The sequence below is a fragment of the Cyprinus carpio genome, chromosome B12, assembly GCF_018340385.1.
Source record: "Cyprinus carpio isolate SPL01 chromosome B12, ASM1834038v1, whole genome shotgun sequence".
In the NCBI taxonomy this organism is placed as follows: domain Eukaryota; kingdom Metazoa; phylum Chordata; class Actinopteri; order Cypriniformes; family Cyprinidae; genus Cyprinus; species Cyprinus carpio.
Window position 1 is genome coordinate 6019206 of NC_056608.1, and position 23475 is coordinate 6042680.

The window sequence follows — 23475 nt, forward strand, 5'->3', positions numbered from 1 at the left end:
AATACCAACATGTTTTCCTTCTCTGGTTTAAGAAGTGGTCTTTTACTTTACTTTAGCATGAAAACCATCAATATTTGTGTCATTTTTGCTGCCCTCACCTTCACGCTCCTGCTGACGCGGCGAGTATAAACCAGGCTTTACACTCGAAGCGCTGCTTTATTAATAAATAATAAATAATTAAAATGTCTTCTTTTCCCCCGACACATTCATATCACTTTGCCGGTGCTTTGAGGCAATTGCTTTATGCGCGAGCTTGAACGCGGAATGCCTACATATTAAAGTATGGTTAATATATTATTATATTAATCAATTTAATATAACGAGTGACTAGTTGACTAGAAAAATCTTTAGTAGAGGGCAGGCCAACTTAGCACAAGGAAGGGCTCCATTTTTTAAATAAATTGCTATAATGAAATTACGAAAAGTGTGACGGCTACAAACCAGGTCGTTATTGCATTGCACGAGTTATGCATTTGTTGATCTTGTGTTCCCTTTAATACATAGCCTACCTTCCGCAAGATATTTTTCAATTACTTTCAAAAAGTGGTAGGGACAATATCGACCCTGGCAAAAAGTGGTGGGGACACGTCCCACCCATCCCACGCGCAAATTACACCTATGATCACTGTCATTATAACTCATTTTTAGTGTTAGCTATTTAAACAAAGCCTTAATGCTAAGTGTTAACCTTTTGCACATAACTCACCTTGCACAGTTTGTGCTATGGGCATGAATGATTGCTCAAAACATGTTAAGTCATGCTAAGACTAAGTGATCAGATTAACAATTTTCTCGTGGCATCTTAAAGACTTACACTGAAGGAGGAATCCAAGTTATAATGTTATAGAAACAAAGTCATACTGTATTAACCACCCAGAACATCCTACAAAGAATTCATAACATTGTAGCAAATGCTTACACATCTAACAAAGAACAATCTACCAAGCATCAATAAGCCAAAAGACTCTATTAACTGCTTGGGGTGGGAGAAAATATTGATTCTCCGGTGCATATTGATTCTTCTCCCTTCAATGATTCTGAATCGATTCTGTTATGCACAGGATATGCTCTGTGAAACGTATGTGAATTGCTTGCCAGTGTGTGCTTCTACCCACAGATATTTCAGTGTTTTACTTAGATATGCTTTCATTTATGCTGTTTGGAATACAGTACGTATCAGTTATGCAATAATCAAACAACAATAATGCTGAGGAAAAACGAAAAACCCATAACTATGATTGTCTGTAAACTTTCAGATACTTAAAGCACTCTCAGATACTGAAAAGTACTTCTTGTTTATCACTTGCAAGTGTATTTTTCATCCTTTATTACTTTATATTTGCTTGTATGTTTTCAAGCTACATTTAGTTGTGTTAAATTCTAACAATTTATTTTATATATTATTAATTTGTAATTATTTTTAAAACGTAGCATGCATACTGTATACAGTATAATCTAATAAAAATGCACAAAATAAATTTGATGTAAAATTTATATGAAAATGTAGCCATGTGCAGTAATATTGAAAATTGAGGATGCAACGCATTGTGATGCATTGTGATATCAAACTGAATCAAATCGTTGATATGATAATCATAATCAATCGAATCGTGAAACCAGTGAAGATTCACACCCCTAGTAACCACCTGGAAACCAGTCAGAAGCCATATAGCAAATCACCTAGAACACCAAAGCAACACCTAAGCAACCACTTGGAAATGCTCTAGCAACAATCCGGAAACTACCTAGAAACACCCTGACAACCAACAAGCAACCATCCAAAAAAAGGCCAGGTAACCTCCCAGAACACCTAACCAGCCACCTATCAACAAACCAAAAATACTCTAGGAACCACCTATAAATGCCCAAGCAACCATCTAGAACACTCTAGCATCTGCTTAGCAGCACCTTAGCCACAAAAGAATAATTTCAGTTGCCGAACATTCAGTGCATCCCTATCTCTGATTAATGATGTCACAGAATTAACCAGTATTTTGAAACGGTGTGTGAACGGTGCTTTACCGGAAAAGATGGAACATTATTGCCTGTGTGAACAGCGCATTTTTGTATTTACCAGTAAAGCCATTTCAGTAATTTCACTGCAATTTACTGGTACTACTGTGTGAAAGGGGCTAATGACTCCTCAACCACTTACCAATGAGGCAAAATTCTCTAGTAACAGAATGCACTGGCAACCACTTAGAACACCAAAGAAACACCTTATCAACCACCTTAGCAATGCTCTAGAAACTGGTTAGCAACACCGTGGAACCACAGAGTAATCATTTAACAACATCCTGTCAACCACTCAGAACATCTAACCAATCTATCAACAAACCAAAATACTAAGTAACCACCTAGAACACTCCTGCAAATGCCTAGCAGCTGCTTAGCAACACCTTAGCAACAACACAACAACCACCCAGAACACTCTACCAACCACTTATCAATGAGCCAAAAATTATCCAGTAACAGCCTGGCACTGCACTGACAACCAATTTAGAACACCAAAGCAACACCTTAGCAGCCACCTGGCAATGCTCTAGCAACCATCCGGAATGTTCTACCAACTGCTTAGCAACACCCTGGCAACCACAAAGCAACCACCCAAAGATCACCAACTGACAAGCTTTGCATCTAGTTTCAAAAGTTAAACAAGGTTTATACTGTAAAATTATTTGTTTGTTAACTTGTTTTACATATGAGACACAATTCAAATCATAAACATACTTTTTCACCTAGCACCAATTTAAAAGATTTCAGTCTTGGTAATAAATAACCAAATAACTCGCACAGAATAAATCATAGTCTTTATACTTTAATATAAGTCCTGAGTCCTGCACCATCTAAGTAGTTGAGTAACATCCGTGGAACGCAGTCATTTGGCAGTGAAGTCTGCTGTTATAGCAGAAATTCGTTATGAAATTTGGACCTGCTGATTTAACTCAGTGATCAGGCCAGAGAAACACTGCAGCTTCATTCTGTTCCCATGATCCTTGGCCAAATTCAGCATTAGGAACACTGTTGGCCTCAGCAGAACTCAATATGTTTTTACAAAATGAGCAATCTGACTATAACTCATGAAATAACTTTTATGCTCCAGGTATTTAATAACCTTGATACTCTCAAACGTAAAGTTATGGCTTAAAGAGATGATATTATCACTTTAATTTTACTGCAATATTCCCTCAGTGAGAAAATACAGAATATTTCAAGCTAATCAGTTCCCATATTATGGTCAAAGCATTCAGAATATAGAGGAATTTAAATTTTAAAAAAGGGAATCAAATGCAAAACAATTTGCTTTACCACAAGAAGATAAACAGGCACATGGTTTGAGTGGGCTGACTCACCTCTAGTTAAAGGGATAGTTCACCCAAAAATAAAAATCCTGTCATTAATTATTCATCTGTATGTCATTCCAAACCTGTATGACCTTCGTTCATCTTCAGAACACAAATTAAGATATTTTTGATGAAATCTGAGAGCTTTCTGACCCTCCATATACAGCAAGGGTACGACTACAGTCAAGGCACAGAAACATTGTTAAAATAGTCCATGTGACCATCAGTGGTTCAACCGTAATTTTATGAAGCTAATACTCTTTGTGCGCATAGAAAACTAAAATGACAACTTTATTCATCGGTTTCTTCTCTCCCGGGACAGTCTGTCACCATTATCGAGAGTACCAGGACGCATCGTTGAATAAAATCGAGAAACCATTTAATAAAGTCGTCATTTTTTTGTTTGTATGTTTTTGCACCACTGATGTCACATGGACTAATTTTACTGTGACCTTGGTAGTACCCTTGCTGTCTATGGATTTTTTTTTAAACATCTCAATTTGTGTTCCAAAGATGAACAAAGGTCTTACGGATCTGGAACTACATCAGGGTGAGTAATTAATGACAGATTTTTTCATTTTTCTGTGAAGTATCCCTTTAAGGTCTCGGGTGGTTTTCCACAGGTCTTTTGTTACCTTTGCTATGAAAACCGCATCTCCATAAGCCTGGGAAACCCAGAACTTATTAAAACTCTCGAGTATTTCTCCAGATGCTCAATGGTCTCTCAACTGTGAGGAAAGTATCAGGTTCCTCGGATATCAGAGAGCCTGGGAAACTGAACACTTGAGGCCAAGTTCCGTTGTGCTTGCCGCTGGACATTCCAGCTAGGATTACAGGATCAAAATATGGAAAGCCACAGTTTGTTGGGGATGTTTAACAGTTACCCTAACATTAACAAAAGAGTGCAAAATACTGGTTGGAAGGTGCAGAAATGCTGGAAATGTGGGACCAGGTAGAGGTACAACTTTTTCTCCCATTGTCTTTACCTGCCATTCTGCTTGTAACATAATTCCTCAGAATGCCATGACTCTAGACAAAGACGCCTATGATATACTACACAGTGAGAGGCTGGTAGTACTTCCCCCAGTGAGACATACTGCATATTCTGCTTTGTGGCTGAACTCTCCATTGTTGCAGGGGCTGAAAAAGGGCCCTGAATGATGGGTATTGATCATATCTCCAGAGTAATGTCTGAAAATGCATTAGATGATTAACTTCTGCATCGTATTTATGTCATACGCCATTGATTAACGTCAAGACATCCTTTGTCTGTATCAGGTAGGACGAGATACAAACAATTGTTAGGTCATTTTCCAGTGCAATATCCTGTCTAAAGACACGAAGAACTCAACCCCCAAGACTGACCATCCTCATCGTCCTGGTCATCTACTAAGTTTTATTTGCAAGAAATGCAAAGAATCTTCGGCATCTTCAGTGTTGAATTAGTTGATGTATTCCTCTCAAATGGTTTGATTTACCAAGATGTCTCAAGATTATCTCACACGCATTTGGAGAGGATTTGATGAGCTCTGTAGGGAAACATATGCTTTTAACAAAATTCTAAATGGTGGAACTATTTAGCACTATTGTTGACCTCAATTATATCCCAAACTTGTCAGGTAAGTTCAAAGTATTGTTCCAATGACACATATCAATTTTCTTTTCTATGCAATAGCACTGGCAAAATTTGGGGGAAATGGCATAACCCAAAAATGTATGAGGTTTTTAAGCCTAGATGTTGTGCTTAGATGATGCCTAGAAGTGTACTAGTTAACCTAATTGGACTCTCTAGATTTAGGATTTGGATGTTAGTTTTATTTTCTTGATTAAGCCCTACAGCAATTTTTGGACAAGATTCTCATTGTAAACAAGTTACATTTCTGATTCAAATACCAATACATATCCTGATTAGTTCCTGAAAATGCAGAATCACTGAATAATTTTCAAGCAATGATGACTGAATACATTTATTGCCACTGTACATTCAGCTTGTTTCTAGTCTAAAAAAATCAGATGTGACAGGAGCTACATTACAAGTTCATAAAAGAATTACCTCATGTTCCAAAGTCAATCTTATTTTCAAAGTCTTTTCAAAGAGTCTTTACAGCTGTTACCCTTTTCAGAGATGTATGACTTCCGACAGATGCAAAGCTTCACTATTATTTTATGCTAATATTACATATACAAGCTGGAAATCTGACTAAAAGCATGAAATGTGTTCAAATGTTATGCTCTACTGTGAATGGTGAATAGAGAAGACAGATATGAGCTACAGAGGATCCGCCATTAGAATCCATTTTACAAAGTGCTGAAATATGATTCATCCTCTGTAGGATAAACTAAAAGGAAGAGATGCATGGCATTTGAGAACATGAAGATAAAGAGACTCATTCTCATGCTCAACAAGAAAATAGGTTATGCTGTGTTCTCAAGACAATTAAGACATTGATCAATCTTGTTGTTCCAACTAAATTTGGGTGGTGAGAATCTTTGACAGGCATCTTTGACTGTGTAGTATGTGTGGCATTTGTGGAAGCCCAACACTTCCTGTGCTTTCCATATCACCGGATGGCTGGGGTTTGCCAAGGCTCTCTTCCTGAACGATTCTCCAATTAGAGTGGAAGATCCAGATTAGCTTTCAACTACACTGTAAATGTCAACCTCGCATGGGGTCATGTTGAGGTTCAGAGGAAGTATGAGTCATTTAACCCCAAGGGTTTCTTTTCAGTCCTGTTTACAGAAGCCCAACAGCACAATCTTGACATAATGATCATTTCACAGCAATGACAATCTTATTTCAAAATAGTGACCCTGACTTTAGTTACAAACAGCATACTGAAAACAGGGTATCAAATCCAATGACTTTGACAATGAAAAATCTCTCCTGTTTGGTTCTTCTAGGGTCCTGACTTATTTTTCTTTACAGAATTTAATTTTTTTAAAGAATAATGTATCCATTGACAAGGCTATTGTTGGATTTTGGAATAAATAAGGTAAATATCTGGGCCAGCCACTGTTGGCTTGTTGGTCTATGATTCTTGCTTTGGGTGTGAAAGTTCCTGGGTTCAAATCCTGCTGTCAGCTTATTCTGCTGTTCTGGAAAGTGTTGATTTGACATGTGCTGCCATAACCATGAAAGCGTAACACGAGTTGAGGTCAAGGGTTTATCATGTTCCAGTGGCACTTTACAGAATGTTGCATGCACAAGGGTAGTGCGTCATTCAGAACTGAATTGGAGAACGCCTTTAGATAGATAGATAGATAGATAGATAGATAGATAGATAGATAGATAGATAGATAGATAGATAGATAGATAGATAGATAGATAGATAGATAGAGATCTTCACCACAGAAGGCTGCAGGGCTACTGTCAACGACAAATGCAGGTATCAAAAGGAAATATATTGGCTCCAAAACCATAGAGCTCCCTATGTAGGCAGGATATTAAGGCATCAAAGGCACACTCCTGATGCGAATGCTAATTTGATGCCTTCTATGACTCCTTCTTTTGGCCAAATTCTAAGGCAGTATCACCAAAGCCTAAGTGCTAAAGCCAAACTCTACTTAAATCAATTGTGAGTGGAGTCTCAAGTGAAGTACTTTCTGTAATACACTAGCTACATTTACATGCACCCAAATAATCGGTTTAAAATCAGATTGATGTCTCAATTGAACTGAAAGCCTTCATGTAAACACCTCAATCAATCTGACTGAGCTGTATCCGAATAAAATTTCATCCGGTTTGAGACTGTGGTGCAGACCTGAATTAATCCAATCAACAACAACAAAAAAATTGTAAGCATGTAAACACCTGAAACCAACCATTTTCTTAATCAGATTCAAAAATACAGTGCGCACATTTTCATTATGTTTACTAATGTTTTATATAATTCCAGTGTGCGTATTTTTATTTACGAAACATGACCTACAAACTTGAAAATATAATAAACTCACTATTTACTAAATTAAACTCTTTACACGTATGTCAAAAACAGCAAAATACTGTAATTTTTATTAATTTGAACTACACGTAAACAAAGATGTAAATCAGATTACAAAATTATTTTAGTCACTGATTAAAATTAGTGCATGTATAGTAAACATACCCCTAGATTTCATTACTGCCACTTTTTTCAGTGGCGTTTTTTTTTTTTTTTTTTTTTTCTATTCATATTTTTTATAGGGATTTTTAGAAAGTCTTGATTAAAGAATTTGTAGCCATGAACCAAACCAACCTATAGGTGAATGTTTAGTTACAAGACTGTGTACTTAATGGCTTTTGTAAGGAAAAAACTACAATCCCACTGAAGCACTGCAAAAGACAAAATCAAATGAAAAACAACAGAGACGTCTAAAACTATTGATTTATATAGGTTGATTATATATAGAAACAACAGTAGTTGAGAGTATAAGATGACTGACATGATAACGTAATTCACACTGCTTTATAGGAGTGTACATTCCTTGCAGAAATCAATTTGCTCACCATGATATTCTGATTGGTGGAATTTGCATAGCATCATAGATAATGCTGTTGTTTTTTACTTCAGGAACGTTAAACGTGATTCTCAAAAAAAAAAAAAAAATGTTGAAATAATGTAAATTAATAGCTCCAACAAAAGCTTAATTTTGCTGCTGCCTGCACATTCAAAATTAATCACTTAGGGTTCCATTTCTGTTTGGATGCAGCCTTAGAAGGCAGCTGTCTATGTAGGCAGTAGACAGCCATTCAGCTCACTAGAGTTATTATTTAAACAAGTTGTTAAAATTACAGTAAGGCAACAAGTACAGCACAGCAACATCAGTGATGCTGCAACAACCATTTGCAATGGAAATGCTAAATATAAAATGCAGACGTTCCTTGTGCGATCAGCAGGGATTCCCAGCTCAGTCATCTAAACGGCAGCTTCCTCCGTTCCTCAGCAGGCCTTTGGTTGCTATGGCGACACCCATTACACACACCTGCCAATGATTCAGGTTCCCTAGTGCCCAGACAGCTCTCTCTTTCTCTCTCTCTCTCTCTCTCTCGCTCGAGACGCATGTTTATTCACAGCCACTGACCCAAAAACTCCCCCCATGGTTTACTGTTGGGGTCTCGTTGACTTGGGAGCAGTGAAAAGGAAATGACATGTGAAAGTTTCAATCCATCAGCCACTAAAGAAAGCATCTTTCGACTCTCGTGGATAACGTGAGCTAGCAACCCATCTATTACACTCTCTTAGCCTGTCTCCGGCTCTCTCTGTTCATCTGATTATGATCTGGATCAGTACAGCACGGCCATTTTCTCTCCAACATGTGGGGAGGAGCGACCAGCCATGTTGACTGTCTGAAATTGAAACTGAAATTGAAATTATTTAGCTATATCTGAATTACAGTAACTGATAGCCAGAGAAAGATAGTGACAAAGGCTTTGTTCGCATTGCACATCCAATTTTTTAAATCACACAAGTGATCTGATCTGAAATCTGATTTGACAGTGTTGTCTATATACAGTATGTTACAGTCAAATTGGCAAACAGAAATTGATAAAGCAAAGCTGCTAATGATATAAGATGTGAACAGATGTGATTTTATTTTCTCCTGATCAGGTTCAGCTCATTACCCAGAAGACTATCCATCCAAAGCTGCTGTATTTGTATTCTAGCAAGGCATTTACCAAGAAAAAACATCTCTAACTGTTGTTTTCTCATCTTTTGTTTCTCCAAATCGGTGGTAAAGAATAATAGTCATTGACAGGGACGAGTCTAACCAGAAAATGAGCTATGACAAACCTGCACACTGTCTGATTTCCTGCTCTATTGAGCTCTAACAATACGACCAACACACAAAGACAAACCCCTGCGATGGTTCATGTCCTCTGTGTCGCCCTGGACACCTATTAATCTTTAAATAGACCCATTCATCCCCCATATGATCTTGGGTAAACACATTGGATAGGATCATTTAAAAAAGAAAGTGTTAAATGGTGAGTGTTAATTGTAATTTTATTGTAATTTTGGTGCCACGTTTTAACGAACAATAAAATAGAAATAATGTTAAATATAATTTTTACACAATGAAAGTCAATGGGGTTCAAAAGAAATGGACCCCACTGAGATTTATTTTGTATGGACAAAATAAATGATATATGATAAATACTAGAGTAAATGTAGACAAAAATGCTCCACTATCCCATTAAATGTTTAATACATTTTATATCATGTTTATATCATGTCTATACCATAGTTGAAAGTGTATATTCATGTAGCCTTCAGTTGCTTTACATTAGATTTATGAAAATACAAAGCAGGGTAAGTCCCAAACAAGTCATGCAGAGGAAGAACTCATTATTAAAGGGAGTTTATTTTATTTTAGTTATATTGAAGCCTGAAGTGAAATTAAAGTGCAGTTATATATATATATATTCATATATATATATATATATATATATAACTTCCAATATTTATATATATATATATATTTCATTTAAAAAAAAAGAATTACTAGATTATACACAAATAATGAGTTGCCACATTGTTATTTAAGTCTTAAAAATATCAAAGTATTTTTCAGTTTAATTTCCAAGGAACTTCCAATATTGAATATTGTGATAATGTAATATAAATTACGCTTTCAAAAATAAGATTTTACTCATATTTCCCAATACCAGTGAGCATTCTAACATATTGTAACAAATAAGGTCAAATATATATTTATAAACAAAATATATACATTTTCTTTACATTCCCAGTGTGCATAGCAACAGGTTGGGATAGCATAAAGAGACCAAGAGAGACAGCGCTGTCAGTGCAATTGCCAAACGTGCACACACACACACACACACACACACATATTTAACTTCTTATTAGAAGGACTGTCTTTGTATTTATTAAATGCTGCCTTTGAATCACTACGTGAAAGCAGCGACTGCACCTGTTACAAGAGACAAAAGGGAATTCCTCAAATTCTCAGAAACATTTAAAGCAAACACTTGTAAAGCCAGCAGGGCTGACCCGTAGCTAGTACCACCCAGCGCTGACTCAGATACAGCTCCTGCCAATGCATCTGAATGGCTGCAATTAAGCAGATTATACTGCTCGTGCAGAGAATAGACCGAGTGGGTGGAGGGAAAGAGAAAGAGAAAGAGACAGACAGACAGAGAAAACATCTGCCCAGAGTAAGTATACAAAAGAACATATTGAATTTAAATATGTGTATAACACTAGTATTCATATCTTAGTCATTATAAAAGAAGAGGTGTTGAAAAATATAAAAATACATAAATATAAATACAATTTTTGTGTAAAATATGTTGTGTAAAATATAAGTAATCGGCTTAATTCAAGTCAAAATTATTGTTTAATGTGGCAGAATCAACAATGACATTGACATGTTTTCACTTTTTATGGAGAAATGGTTGTGCATATACAGATAAATTTATGAAATATGCACAACTTTTCTTTTTTTTTTTCAATAATCAAAACCAACTCCTGTGAAAAACTCAAACCCAAACAAAGAGAAGATCCTGTTCCAGAATCAGCGTCTAGGTTGGTTTCCCCCTGAAAGTGTATTGTCAAACACCTTCAAAACAAAACCATGCCACCCTGAGCACACCCCTTCAGACGCTCCAGAACAAAAGAGAAGCTTCCTGAAGATCCCCGTCTAGGTCTTTTCAACATCAACAACCACCATTAACCCTTCCAAATGCTATAAAAGGAGGATTTAAACAAGCCCCGAGTGTTAAACTGAAAAGATCTGTATGTTTAAGCAGCTTTCTTGTTACCTTTTTGCCCTTCTTCTTGCGTAGCGCTTGCTTGCCGGTCCCTTTTTCCTTGGCGTCTTCGCTCATCTTATACAAAAGGTCCTTTCATTTAATCCAACATTGAGAGAGCAGTGATGATGAGAACTACAGAAAAGTCCATGAGAAGCGAGTCTCTCTAATACCTGCTGCCCTCTTGTTTTCGATTGTCAACACGCAGTCAAAGAACTCGGTCCAAACAGCACTTTAGCGCTTTGGGTGGTTTGGTTGGTGCCAGCTCCTACACACGCCACAGGTCAATGTGAGGGAGACGGGGGAGGAGAAATCACTGGAGCTTTTATTGGAGTGGGTTGAGAGATCCGTGGGCTGGTTCTTCTCACCCAGCTGCCCACCTCTCCCTGACCAACACAGTTGGGTCTACTGATTCACCGGTGCTCCTCTCACAGACTAAATGGTACTGATGGAGACACGCGCTCTTCCCTAGCAGCCAAACATCGAGAGGGAGGGAGAGAGAGTGGGGGGGGGGGTAGTGGAGAAAGAGGGCGGTGGAGAAGGAGTGCAAAGATAAAGCAATTGCCATGGAGAACCCCCCCTTTACAAATAAGAGGGGTGAACTGAACACAGGCTGGAAGAAATGGTTAATTAATGGTTGATTAACGCCTGCTGATAGAAATTGCACACCCGTCGGCTCTGAGCGTGGCCATTAGTGAAATGCCAGTATAAAGAGAGTTCACAGACGAAACCTACGGGGTCGGGTTACTGGTCAGTAGATGATCTCTTTTATTTCACACAGCTTCTCGCCGAGATGTAACAAAAAGAGTACAACTGTGACCATCCACCTTTTCACCAGCCTTGGGAACGCAAGTAATTTTCCCATTCGTTTTCGTTTCTTTTTTTAATTCTCAATAAAGAGCTGTAATAATATGATGTAATCCGTGCTGTAAGCCATGATGTAATCAGAAATAGAACTACTATATAAGACAGGGATGCAGGGATATTCGAACTCTGGCTGATAATTATTTAGACATTTTGGGTGATAACTGACATAAAAGGCAGATAATACAATTCTGAATAAACAAATGATTTTTGTTTTTAGAAATTTACAGTAAATGCTACAAAATTTAGGCAGCAAACCATTATAACGTACAATGTGAAAAATGTTTATTTTGAAACAAAAAATAAGTCAAAAAAAATGTTCACAATAAGTTCATATAAATTATTAATTAAATATGAATACAAATTAATAATAAAAGAAATCTATAGTTTTAAATCCTAAGCATTACAATATTATAACCAAAAGTATGAAAAATAAATCTTTATTGTGAGACATACATTTTTTCTACAGGCAGTTTTATTAAATTATTAGTAGTATTAAAGACTAACTATGGTTGCCAGCATTAGTAAAATGTAAAGAAATAATCATACTGTAAATGAGCAAGCACAAATAAATATCCAATATCGACAAAAAAAAAAATTAAACCACTAATATCGACCAGTGATGTTATTTTAGTACCACTGAGGTACTGTTAGATTTTTTCTTTTAAATTTTCATTTTATTTTTGTCACAATTTTAGTTATATATATATATAGTTTTTATTATTAGTATTATTATCTTTTTAAATTTTAGTTAGTATATCAAGTTCAACTAAATGAAAATAAGAAATGCTGCCTTGTGAAGTAGCTGAAATAAAATAAATGTAATTTTTTTATATATATTATTTTATTTCAGTTAAAGTTGATTTTAAGTAATTATTTTTTTTTATTACGGTTTTTATTTTATGTAACCATAATAACCCTAGCGATAACCAATATATTGTGCATTCTTAATATAAAACTGACAGCAATGTTTTTTTCTTTGATTGTTTGTCACATTTTACTTTCCATAAATAATAATATTGGCAATTTAGCAACTATAGATTATGTAAAAATAAAAAATAATAATAATAATTATAATAATATGTTGAAGTCACACTGACTTGTTGCTTTTACAGATGCACTGATTATTGCTCTATAACCTCTGAGTCTAAGGTAAAATTTCTCTGTGGAAAAATAAGTGGGATTTTTACTTTCGGACCCCTGCTGTTGTGCTGTATTACACCAGCAGTGATTCACTGAATGAAGGAAAAAAAGCGCTTAGTTGGAGAGTCTGTGCAACGCCTCTGGCCAGAGAACAAACACTGGAGAGCTTACTCAACCTCCAGAGAGGAACCAGCATAGAAGCGGCTAAAGCATCATGTGATCCGATTTTCCAGTTGCACAGCATGTGATAAGAAGTTAAAAAGATGGAGATGTAGAGAAAGTACATTGTGGGTTGTTTACATGGCTCAACATTATGCTTCAACATCACTTACATTATCAAAATGCTGGTGAGCTTTAAAGAAACAGTCACTGTTTGAACAATGTGTACAATTACCTACTCATCGCTGTGTCTCCTCTGAGTGCAGAGCCATTTACTATTCACCAACACCACAAATGTGCTCTGAACCAATAACAATGGATTCATTCTCTGGAAGCGAGATTGTAACAGAGCGCTACAGCAACTGTCTGCTCTTTCTGGTTTGTGGTCACCATTTCCATTAATATTAACTGAGAGCTGAGTGGTTATGTAGCTGTATGTCCATTATGGTTTAAAATGAAAACAGGTATATCAAAGAGAAGCCTCTCTAGTCTGTCCTCTGCTGGCCACTGAGTGTCATGACATAAACAATACCATCCTGTTCTTTATACAGAGATCAGATATATATTGAGATCCTTTTGTTAGGATCAAATGTGTGTCTGTATTATATTTGGCATCACGATATTCAATTTAAAACCCCACTTCCATCATTTATTGTTTGATATGTACATATTCCATCATATAAAGAAAAGGAAAGCTACCAAAGTACAATTCATGCATTCAGTGAATTCATAAAGGATTAATTAATCATCAAAAATAGAAGCAAATAAGCAGCCGCCAAACCTACGGAGTCTCGTGCAGTTTTTCTAGTTGTTGCAGTGCACTTTCTCACCCTTAATTCAATCTGGCAGCAGAAGCACAGCTTCACACCTAACACAAGGTGACAAAACCCAGACTTGCTGAACCTTGATAACCTCTTTTTATACTGTTCCAACAGGCCATGAGCTTCCATTGCATGAATCTTATAATAAAATGATTGCTGAAAGGATGATAAACAGGTTATTAGAGATAAACCATTACATGCTAAAAGGAATGTTCAAGGTTCAAAATAGGTTATGCTCTATTGACAGTGTGTGACATGCCAGCAGTTACTACAAACAATCATTTCAGTTCATCAGTGCAGAGAATGGCACTAGAATAAACTCTAAAATACACAGTTTCAAAATAAACAATATATCAGTTACCATATCCGGTAATTCTAATATTAAGAAGTTAAAAAGTTCCATTTAATATGACTAGATAAGGTTACACTGACACAAGTTATTTTTTAAGATGAAAACCAGTGAATGGGTGCTGTCAGAATGAAACTTCCAACAACAGATAAAAAAAATAAAAAAAAATCACAATCCACCAGTTATCTATATTTATTTATATATTCGTTTAGAACTCTTTTTGCTTGTAAAAAGGGCTTGATCTGTGCATATTTCTCTCCTGATTCAGACTAGATGACTTTTTCTTTGGAGAAAGCTATATTTTGAAGAAAGGACCTGTATTTATGCTGGAAGCATTGGTTTGAAGTTAAAAAAATCTTAATGATGGATTTGTTTATTACAAACATGCAGCCTTTTACTTCATTTGGATTGCTTATTGTGATGTTCTGATGAAGAAATAAACTACATTTTGGATGGGTGAGTACATTTTCAGCTAATTTTCAATTTGGGTGAACTTTTTCTATAATAGTGTTGTAACAAAAAAAAAAAAAAAAAAGTCCAGCTTTAAAATCTCAGGAACATTTGTACCCTTGACCTCCAGTGTAAGAGCATTACTGTACAGATTCAGGGTTGAGCATGTCAAAGATGATGTGCATAGATCAAACTTGTTTTGAATTTATAACATTCCAAGTCACTATCATGCACACAGGATGTGTTACTTTATTCAAGATAGACAGAGCGCAACGGAATGAAACAAACGTACAAGTCAAACTACTTTTATTGCAACTTGACATGGTACATTAAAAATTAAATGCTAAAAAACACAACACCACCAACATCCTAACACATGTACACTTACAAAAGGCAAAAGCTGACAAAGATATGAGCCACATAAAATCATGCAAATCATGACATGCTGATGGAGAAAAAAAAGAAAATATTTTTGATGCCATAAAAAAGGCTTGTCAATGTTCAGTGCTATTATGTTAACAGATCTACAAGAGCCAATTTTTAAAAGTATCAATCTGCCTGTTTTGGTCATCATTTATTGTAGTCGTGTTTTTATATATCTCACAACTCTGTGAACTTGGTTCAACTGACATATGAAACTGCTTTCTAGAAAAGTATTTTTGTCCTGACTCCTGATGCAATACTCTTGTAAACTACATCACCTGCCAGATCAGTGACAGTTTATTAAATAAGCAAAAAACTAGCAAATCACTGAAGGCAGTTCTCGAAAAAATTAATGAAGCAGCTCTTTTGCTAAAAGCCTTGACTGATTTTTCCAGCTATTACAGTTTTTGGGTATACAGTATAAAAAATCTTGTCTGACTGTGCAAACAAATCCAGCAAATCAAATCAAATGACAGGACAGCATTAAGCTTTTGTTCACACTTGCACATAAATTATTTTGCATTGTCATTTCACTATAAATGTACAACTAATGAAATCTGATTATTTTTTTTTTTTTCAGGTAGTATAGTCAGTATCTGATTGAAAAAAAAAAATGGTTCTAATCAGATCTGACCACTCAGGTTAAAGTAATTGTAGATTAATTGTATCTCAGACACTGATACAGTTTTGTTCAAGTATGTTGACTTATTTTTCTTAAGTATCGTTTCATTTAAATCTTGCTTCATGTCTTGCTTAAAGATTAAGTTCACCCAAAAATCAAAAACCTGTCATCATTTGCTCACCCTTGTGTTGTTCCAAAACTGCATGACTCATGGTTATTATCATTTTTTAAACTTAAACTAAAAAAAAAAAAAAATATATATATATATATATATATATATATATATATATAAAATGTGATTTAGGACTATACTGTAATAGACTAAACTATATATTTAATAATGATGAGACTAAAATGTTTTTTTTTTTTTGTTTTTTTGTTTTTTGGGTGAACTAAAATGGTTTAAAAAGAATGTGGATAGTAGCTCAGATAATTTGGTTTGAGAAGAATTGGATGAGAAATAGTTAAAAACTCATGTTGTTGAGAACTCTTCTGAAACTCTAGAAGAGACACATTAATTCACTGAAGAGTAAAAGAAAAACAATAGAGATTTTCATTCATGATTTTTCTTTCAGCTACACATTCCTCCAGGGTGTGGAGTGAGTGATCTGTGTTAAATGTTGAGTACACAGCTCTTATCGTGCCGGAAAACCTTGAACTCCAGAAAATAACTAGAGCATCATATTGAACGTGCCTAGCTCAAAGCTTTACCTAACAGATGAGTGCTGGGCAGTTTGCAGCTCCTCACTTGTCAAATTCCACACTTTTTATGTAGAATGTCACATCGCAGCTGCAAACTAACCAAATCCTGCATTATTCAGTAGTGAAAGTCAGGATTTTTGATCGTACTTAACAAAAAACACAACAAAAATCAAAAGATCAAAGGCAGATTTGAACTGAGCTCTAGAAACACTGCACTAGGCTACAAGTATTTGAAGTGTGTGTGCAGCTAAAGCTCTGCAATGAATCATCGAGTGACAAAAAAAGCTGTTAATTGCGTTTTGACAAGGCAACTGCATGCCATTATACTTTGAATTAAAAGCTACTGATAAGCAAAAATCCCAATGTCCTGTGCATGACTAAACATGTCTTTGCTATCTGTCATTAGCAGTTCACCATCTCCCACAGTCCTCTGGGAACACAAGGGCTTATTTTCTATCACAGCTATCAGAAATCTTTGATCTGTTTAATCACACTCTCCACACCTTCTCACTACAAATATCTGTGCTGAGGATTAACTTCAATTATACATCTGTAAGTATGCAACAGAAGTAAATATTACCTGGAGTATACAGTGTAGTCTACAGGTGGCAGCATCGGTGGGTTAAGTAATTACACTATCAGTCAAAAGTTTGGAATAATTAAGATGTTTAATGTTTTTGAAATAAGTCTCTTTTGTTGATTAATATATTTGTGGAAAAAAAGTGATATTTTTTTTTTTGTAACATTATAAATGTCACTTTTGATCAATTTAATGTGTCCTTGTTAAATAAAAGTATTAATTTCCTTTAAAAATAATCTTGCTTACCCTAAACTTTTGACAGGTATTTTTATGAACATTTTTCAACATTAATAATAATAAGAAATGTTTTCTGAGCAGCAAATCGGCATATTAGAATGATTTCTGAAGCACCACGTGACACTGAAGACTGGAGTAATGATGCTGAAAATACAGCTTTGACATCACAGAAATAACATTTTAAAATATTTTAAAATAGAAAACAGTTGCAAGTAATATTTCACAGTATTACTCTATAATAAAGAAATACAGCCATGTTAAAAAATATCTTACTCATAACTTACAGTGATTTTGATCAAATAAATGTAGCTTTGGTGAGCATAAGTAATATTAAATATTATAACATATTTAAAGTGAATATTTAAGTGAAACTAAATAACTGAATAACAAATTGCATATGCATGCATTATAAAACTAGCAAAGACTTGCAAGTTGGAAGACGAGTTAATTCAAACTTAAAACTCAACAAATTTAATCTTATCTTTGGTATTTGCCACAGCATATTTTTCAACAAATCGCAAATCTGTTCTGAAACCTATTAAGCTGGCTACCTAGCATTGTAAGATGTCTTTAATTCAATAGAAGATTAGCCTAAAGTTTTGTCCAAATTTCTATAATTCATTGAAAAAGCTCAGTGAACAAGTTTATCCAAGACGGCTGATAAAGCAAAAGAAATGGCATTACTTGACTACATTCCAGTTTCAGTTTTCTTACATTCATATTAATATTTAACGTTTTAATTTTAGACACTTTATTAACAAATACTTAAAGTCTACATTCCACTGTTTTTTTAATATTTATAATTCTATTAATATTTAACTTTTTAATCTAAGAAGTACAATAGCATGTTTATGCAGGTGTAGAAACTGGTATAGAGAATTGTGAAATTTTATTATTTTTATAACCCTGCCTAGAAGGTTATTGGCCTTGTAGACATTATATAGATGTGGTTTGGATTAAAGCCATAGTGTTTGTGCAAGGTGTGTAAAAAAACAATCAGTGAGTTAGACCTCCAGAAAGAGTTTGGCAGGAGAGTAAGTTCCCATGCTTCAAAAATTAATTGATTTTGTTTTATATTTTGTTATAAATACCTGCAATTTGTATTAAGCAAGAGAACTTACAAAACATTAAACAACAGGAATTCAGAATGTCTTTGCAGCAGCTCAGGATATCAGAAAATGACATGCCACGTCATATACAGTACAATCAGATCAGACTAAAGAGAAGAAAATTTGATTTCACCGGCTGGCGCCGAGGAGAATCATATGTCATACAAACTGCCTATCTTCACATTAACTGATTCTACAGTGACTTATTATGTCTTCATGAATTTTATTTAGCCTTTTATCTCATGACTAGCCAGATTTATACAATACAGCACAGTGAAAGATTCTGTGGTTCAGTAAAATCAGCAGAAAACATACTGCACTTTATGACCCCTTTAACTAAATAATGAAGAAACATATTGTTGTCATTAAATTTAATTGAGCTATTTTTGGTTTTCCTAAGCATGCACAAGGGTCATTTTTATTTTTGTTGTTGTTGTTGATTTTGTTGTCAGTAACAGTAGATAAAATCAGTGTGTGTGTGTGCAGGAATTACAAGTCTGATGGATATCTCATATTGCAAAACAATATATAAAAATAAACTTGTTGTTGTAAAATAAGGGCAGCAAGGATTCAGTTCTCATGCTTGTGCTGTTCGAAAAATATCAAAGTCCCTTTTCCAGTCATGAAAGTACAGCTCCTACCAACTTGAATGAGGGAAGACTGAAAACAGTTTGTCGGTGGTATGTTTTACATTCAATACATTTCAAGTCAGGATTAAAACAGCTGGAAGTTTTTGAAAATGTGATTGGCCTATTTAAAGCTGCAGTCCATAACTTTTCCTGTGTTCATAATTTACAAAATGTATATAATAAGTGAGTAAATCATGTGAGTACACCTACTGTATAATAAGTTTTTATAATTGGAATATTTTAGAAAAATTTATTCTGGTAGGAACTGCTGTGGAGTAGCCCAGTACCTGTGTGACTCATCAATCATAGACATAAACAGAGAGAAGAAGCTCCGGCTACAATATTCCTCCGCAAGCCACATGCAGTTCTGTTTATTAACTGCTAGAGCACCAAAATTTATGGACTGCAGCTTTAACTGTAAAACGGGATTTCCACTCATCTCTCAGAAATGTAATTGCATCTTGGAGCTGTAAAATGAGAAAGCAGCCATTATATTGAAGGTTATGACTTTTAAACTTTTTTAAACCTGGCCTTCCCTTATCTTTTATCTCTCAAATGTTACAGCAACATGATTCCATAAATGTAAGATTTACTCAATAGTCTGTGAGTTAAAATTTATAAAAAAAAAATGTTAATCTGAGTATATGCAACCAGTCAAAAGTTTGCAATCGTTAATATTTTTAGAGACAGTTTACTCCAAAATGAAAATTCTATCATCATTTGCTCCAAGTTTTATAGGAGATATTTTAAAGAATGTTGGTAACCAAAAAGTTCACATAGCCTTGAGTTATGTTTCCTTCAGCCTCTTTTTATGCACATTTTGAAGCATCGCATCAGAAACAAGACATAGAAACGCCAAATTTTGAAGAGAAACCCCTTAATTCGGCAAAACATTTTTATGCCCGGTTGAGGAGGTTTTTTACTTGTGTGAAAAAGTGTTCATGCAAATAATGGGAGATTGAAACACATTTTGCAAATAAATTCCACATAAGCGTTTAAAAAATTAATGTGAACAGCATCTGCAATGTTGTTGCGGTCATTCTGAAATGCCCAAGCAAATCTGTCATAAAAGTATTTCTGTATAATTGCCTCCCAGAACTCTCTTACACGACTGCGTTCCCAGACAGCAGGCATTCACCTCTGAAAGCAATTACCACATTTATTGCTTTATCTGCTCGCTCTGAGGCACAAGTAATAAATTATATTTGAAAATTACTTTATTTAGTGGCTTCTCCTAATTTTCTTAGCGATATTTTATGCCAGTTTATCAAGAAGTGAAGATTTCTTTGACTTGTTGGATGGAAACAGTACTTATTTGCAAATGTTTTATGCAATATTCCAATTTTGCACAACAACTAAGTTAGCAACTTATGATAGAAACTCGACTACAGACTTCCATAAAATGGGAAAAAACAATAAAAGTCAATAGCTTTTGTCAACATTTCAAAAGATCCAAATTCCAAATGTTTAACCACTGTGAATAATTGTTAAAATGGTGCTTGATAAAAGTAATAGCTTTAACGCTGACCAGCACTCAAGTATTGTTTTTCACTGCACAATGGACTATTCTGAAAAGAGGAAGAAATGTGACACCACGTTTGAGTTTCAACAATGATGTTGTGGTACTGAGGTCATCAGTTCAGGCATTACTTAACGCATGACCTCATGATGCACAGTAACCTCTGACATCGGTCGTGACAGCAAGTAATTGAGCATTTCTCATGTTGTTGATGATGTCACTGCGGTCAAAGCGGTGATGTCACTGTATACCCCGCCTGTGGTGGAAAAATAAAGTTGTTGTCCATAAAAGAAAAAAAATACATCAACACACACAAGATGCAGTAATTCTGAGACTCTAAAGACTTCATTTACCACAATTTTAAATGGACATATGGACATACAACACTGGCCTTTTTAATTCAGAGAAGGATCAAATAGAATATTGCAAAAGCAAACAATCGCTTCACTGAAGGTGTGTCAGGTTTGTAATGTGCCTTCTAGCCATGTACTCATATGACTGTATATGTAGGCTGACCTCCAAAAAATGCACCTCTGTCCCCTGAGGTCACATCAAGCCCATCCACACCACTGCTTCAAGCCTTTGGCTTCCACTATCAACACCCTAATCTGCTTATTATGGCCACACCTCTGAAGTCTGGGCGGCTCACACTGAAGCATGAAGACTTATGGGAAAAGATATTAGACATGACACTTAACACTTCAAAGCATCAAGCAAAGGTTCTTAAGGCTAACGTTGCTGTCACACAAAATGTCTACAAGAGACATAGGAATAATAAGAGACCTAATGCATAATGATTTCCAATCATTGGGCTACTTTCATAAAGACATAAATTAGGATCATATTAGTTAGTGTCGATGTTTTCTTGATAACACAAAACAATTCAACACTGTTCCTTCCATGCAAACTGAAACACCAGCTATAACTAAAACATAAGTAAAATCATCTATCAGCAATGAATTAAAATTTACAACATTCTATTTGTGAAAACATGTTATTTTGAATGTCCTCAGATAAGATAATTACATCTTACAGAATGAGCAAAATTTATTATATAAATGGTATACCCAAAATATTGCATAAGCCTTCAGAACAAACTAATGCATTAATAATTATAAAATATATTTTGAGGAATTTTACCAGAAAAAAATAATTGTAATGTACAAACAGCAGGTATTTACATTAAAATAAGCAGCAATTTATCTAATGCATACTATTTTATGTGAACTTTTTTTTATTTTTATGCAAACTGACTATTATTGATTCTGATTGTCATATGGTGACTGAACATTAATTATATATCATGTAAACAATAAATATATCTTACGCATATTATATAACAATAATATTGCTTTATTTAGTTTTATTTTTGCTAAAATAACTAAATCAACAACTTATTTAAAAAATTGTGAAAATGACAAAAACACACTAATAAAAAGTGACTAAAATTGTAACTAAAATTTAAATGAAAAGAGAATATAAATATTAATATATATATATATATATATATATATATATATATATATATATATATATATATATATATATATATACATATATATAAAACGTTAATAAAATAACCCTAATGCAAGCTGATCTAAGCCAAAATTTAATAACTTAAATAATATAAAAGTTAAAATATAATCATTTATATATAAAAAATATATATAAGATTAATGATGTTAATTATGGTGGAAATCACAGTCTTTATGAGTCCATGATTGTATTTACAAGCTGAGAGAGCACATGAATGTCACCACAATGTTGTACTGTAATCATTGTACCAGTGGAAAACACCAACATTTAGAGTTGTTCATGTAAATTAAAGCCTTGCTGTGTAAGCAAATTAGTCTTAGTCATGGTTTAGTTTTAACTGTAAATGTTGACTGTATACTTAGTTTGTATTCAATTAGTATATCATTAAAAATAGTGATAAAGCTTCTGCAGCAAAACTATATTTCTGGTTAAGAACCACTTTACCACAAGGTTTAAATACACATTATACTTACAATGTCACATCATACTTTTTTTTGGGGGGGGGGTTGGGTTACAGACAACAATAACATGCAATTTATCAGTTTTTAATTAGTATTTAAAGTTCTTAATTACTATTTTATTTTGTTTCCCACTGGACATGTAAAAAAGGTCAAGCTAAGTAGCACCAAGTCCAAAGGCATTAACACATTAGTTGCATTTGATCCATCTGTGAAAACAGGATTGTGTAATGGCTGTGAGGTATGAAGATGCTGTTTTGTCATTAACACACATCTGCCAGTAAAACTCCACCTCATTCTGCCTGCATGAACCTGCCCTTCCCAGCATTCCCAGCAATCAAAATAAACACTCAAATAGATTGACTTTCTGAAAGAATAATAACACTAATATTATGTTCAGATCTAAAACCACTGTACAATAGAAACATAATTTCAAGACTTATGAAAACAAACGGTACTCAGCTGAATGAAAGTGTCTATGATCTGTTTGTCTGAGGGGTTGTGTGTTGTGAAGTGCTCGAGTAATGACTGCTATTTACGTTTACACCAGTGCGTTTTCTTTATAAAACGCATAACTTTTGCTATGGTTACGCAAGTCGTTTACACCACTCCGGCGTTTTCCACCCTCGAAAACGAGGACTTTTGAAAATGCTGCAGACCCCGTTTTAGTTTGAAAACTCCAGGGTTTGTGTTTCAGTGTAAACAGACCAAAACGGAGACTTTTGAAAATGATGACGTGGCTGCCCACATTCGCTCTGCGTATCCTTGACGACCGTGTAA

The 23475-nt window shown here is 34.7% G+C and overlaps 1 protein-coding gene across 40 annotated transcripts in view; it reads right to left on the reverse strand.

Moving 5' to 3' along the window:
* Positions 1 to 23475, reverse strand: part of LOC109100368 (ankyrin-3-like) — a 161914-nt gene that overhangs the window by 130074 nt on the left and 8365 nt on the right. Inside the window, exon 1 of one of the 40 annotated variants that reach the window (XM_042735048.1) lies at positions 11107 to 11546. The exons of the other annotated variants lie outside the window; for them this stretch is intronic. Within the exon in view, the coding sequence (XP_042590982.1) occupies positions 11107 to 11172 (66 nt within the window). The 5' untranslated portion in view covers positions 11173 to 11546. Of the gene's footprint in view, positions 1 to 11106; positions 11547 to 23475 lie in introns of those variants that run through there. 40 annotated transcript variants of the gene reach the window in all.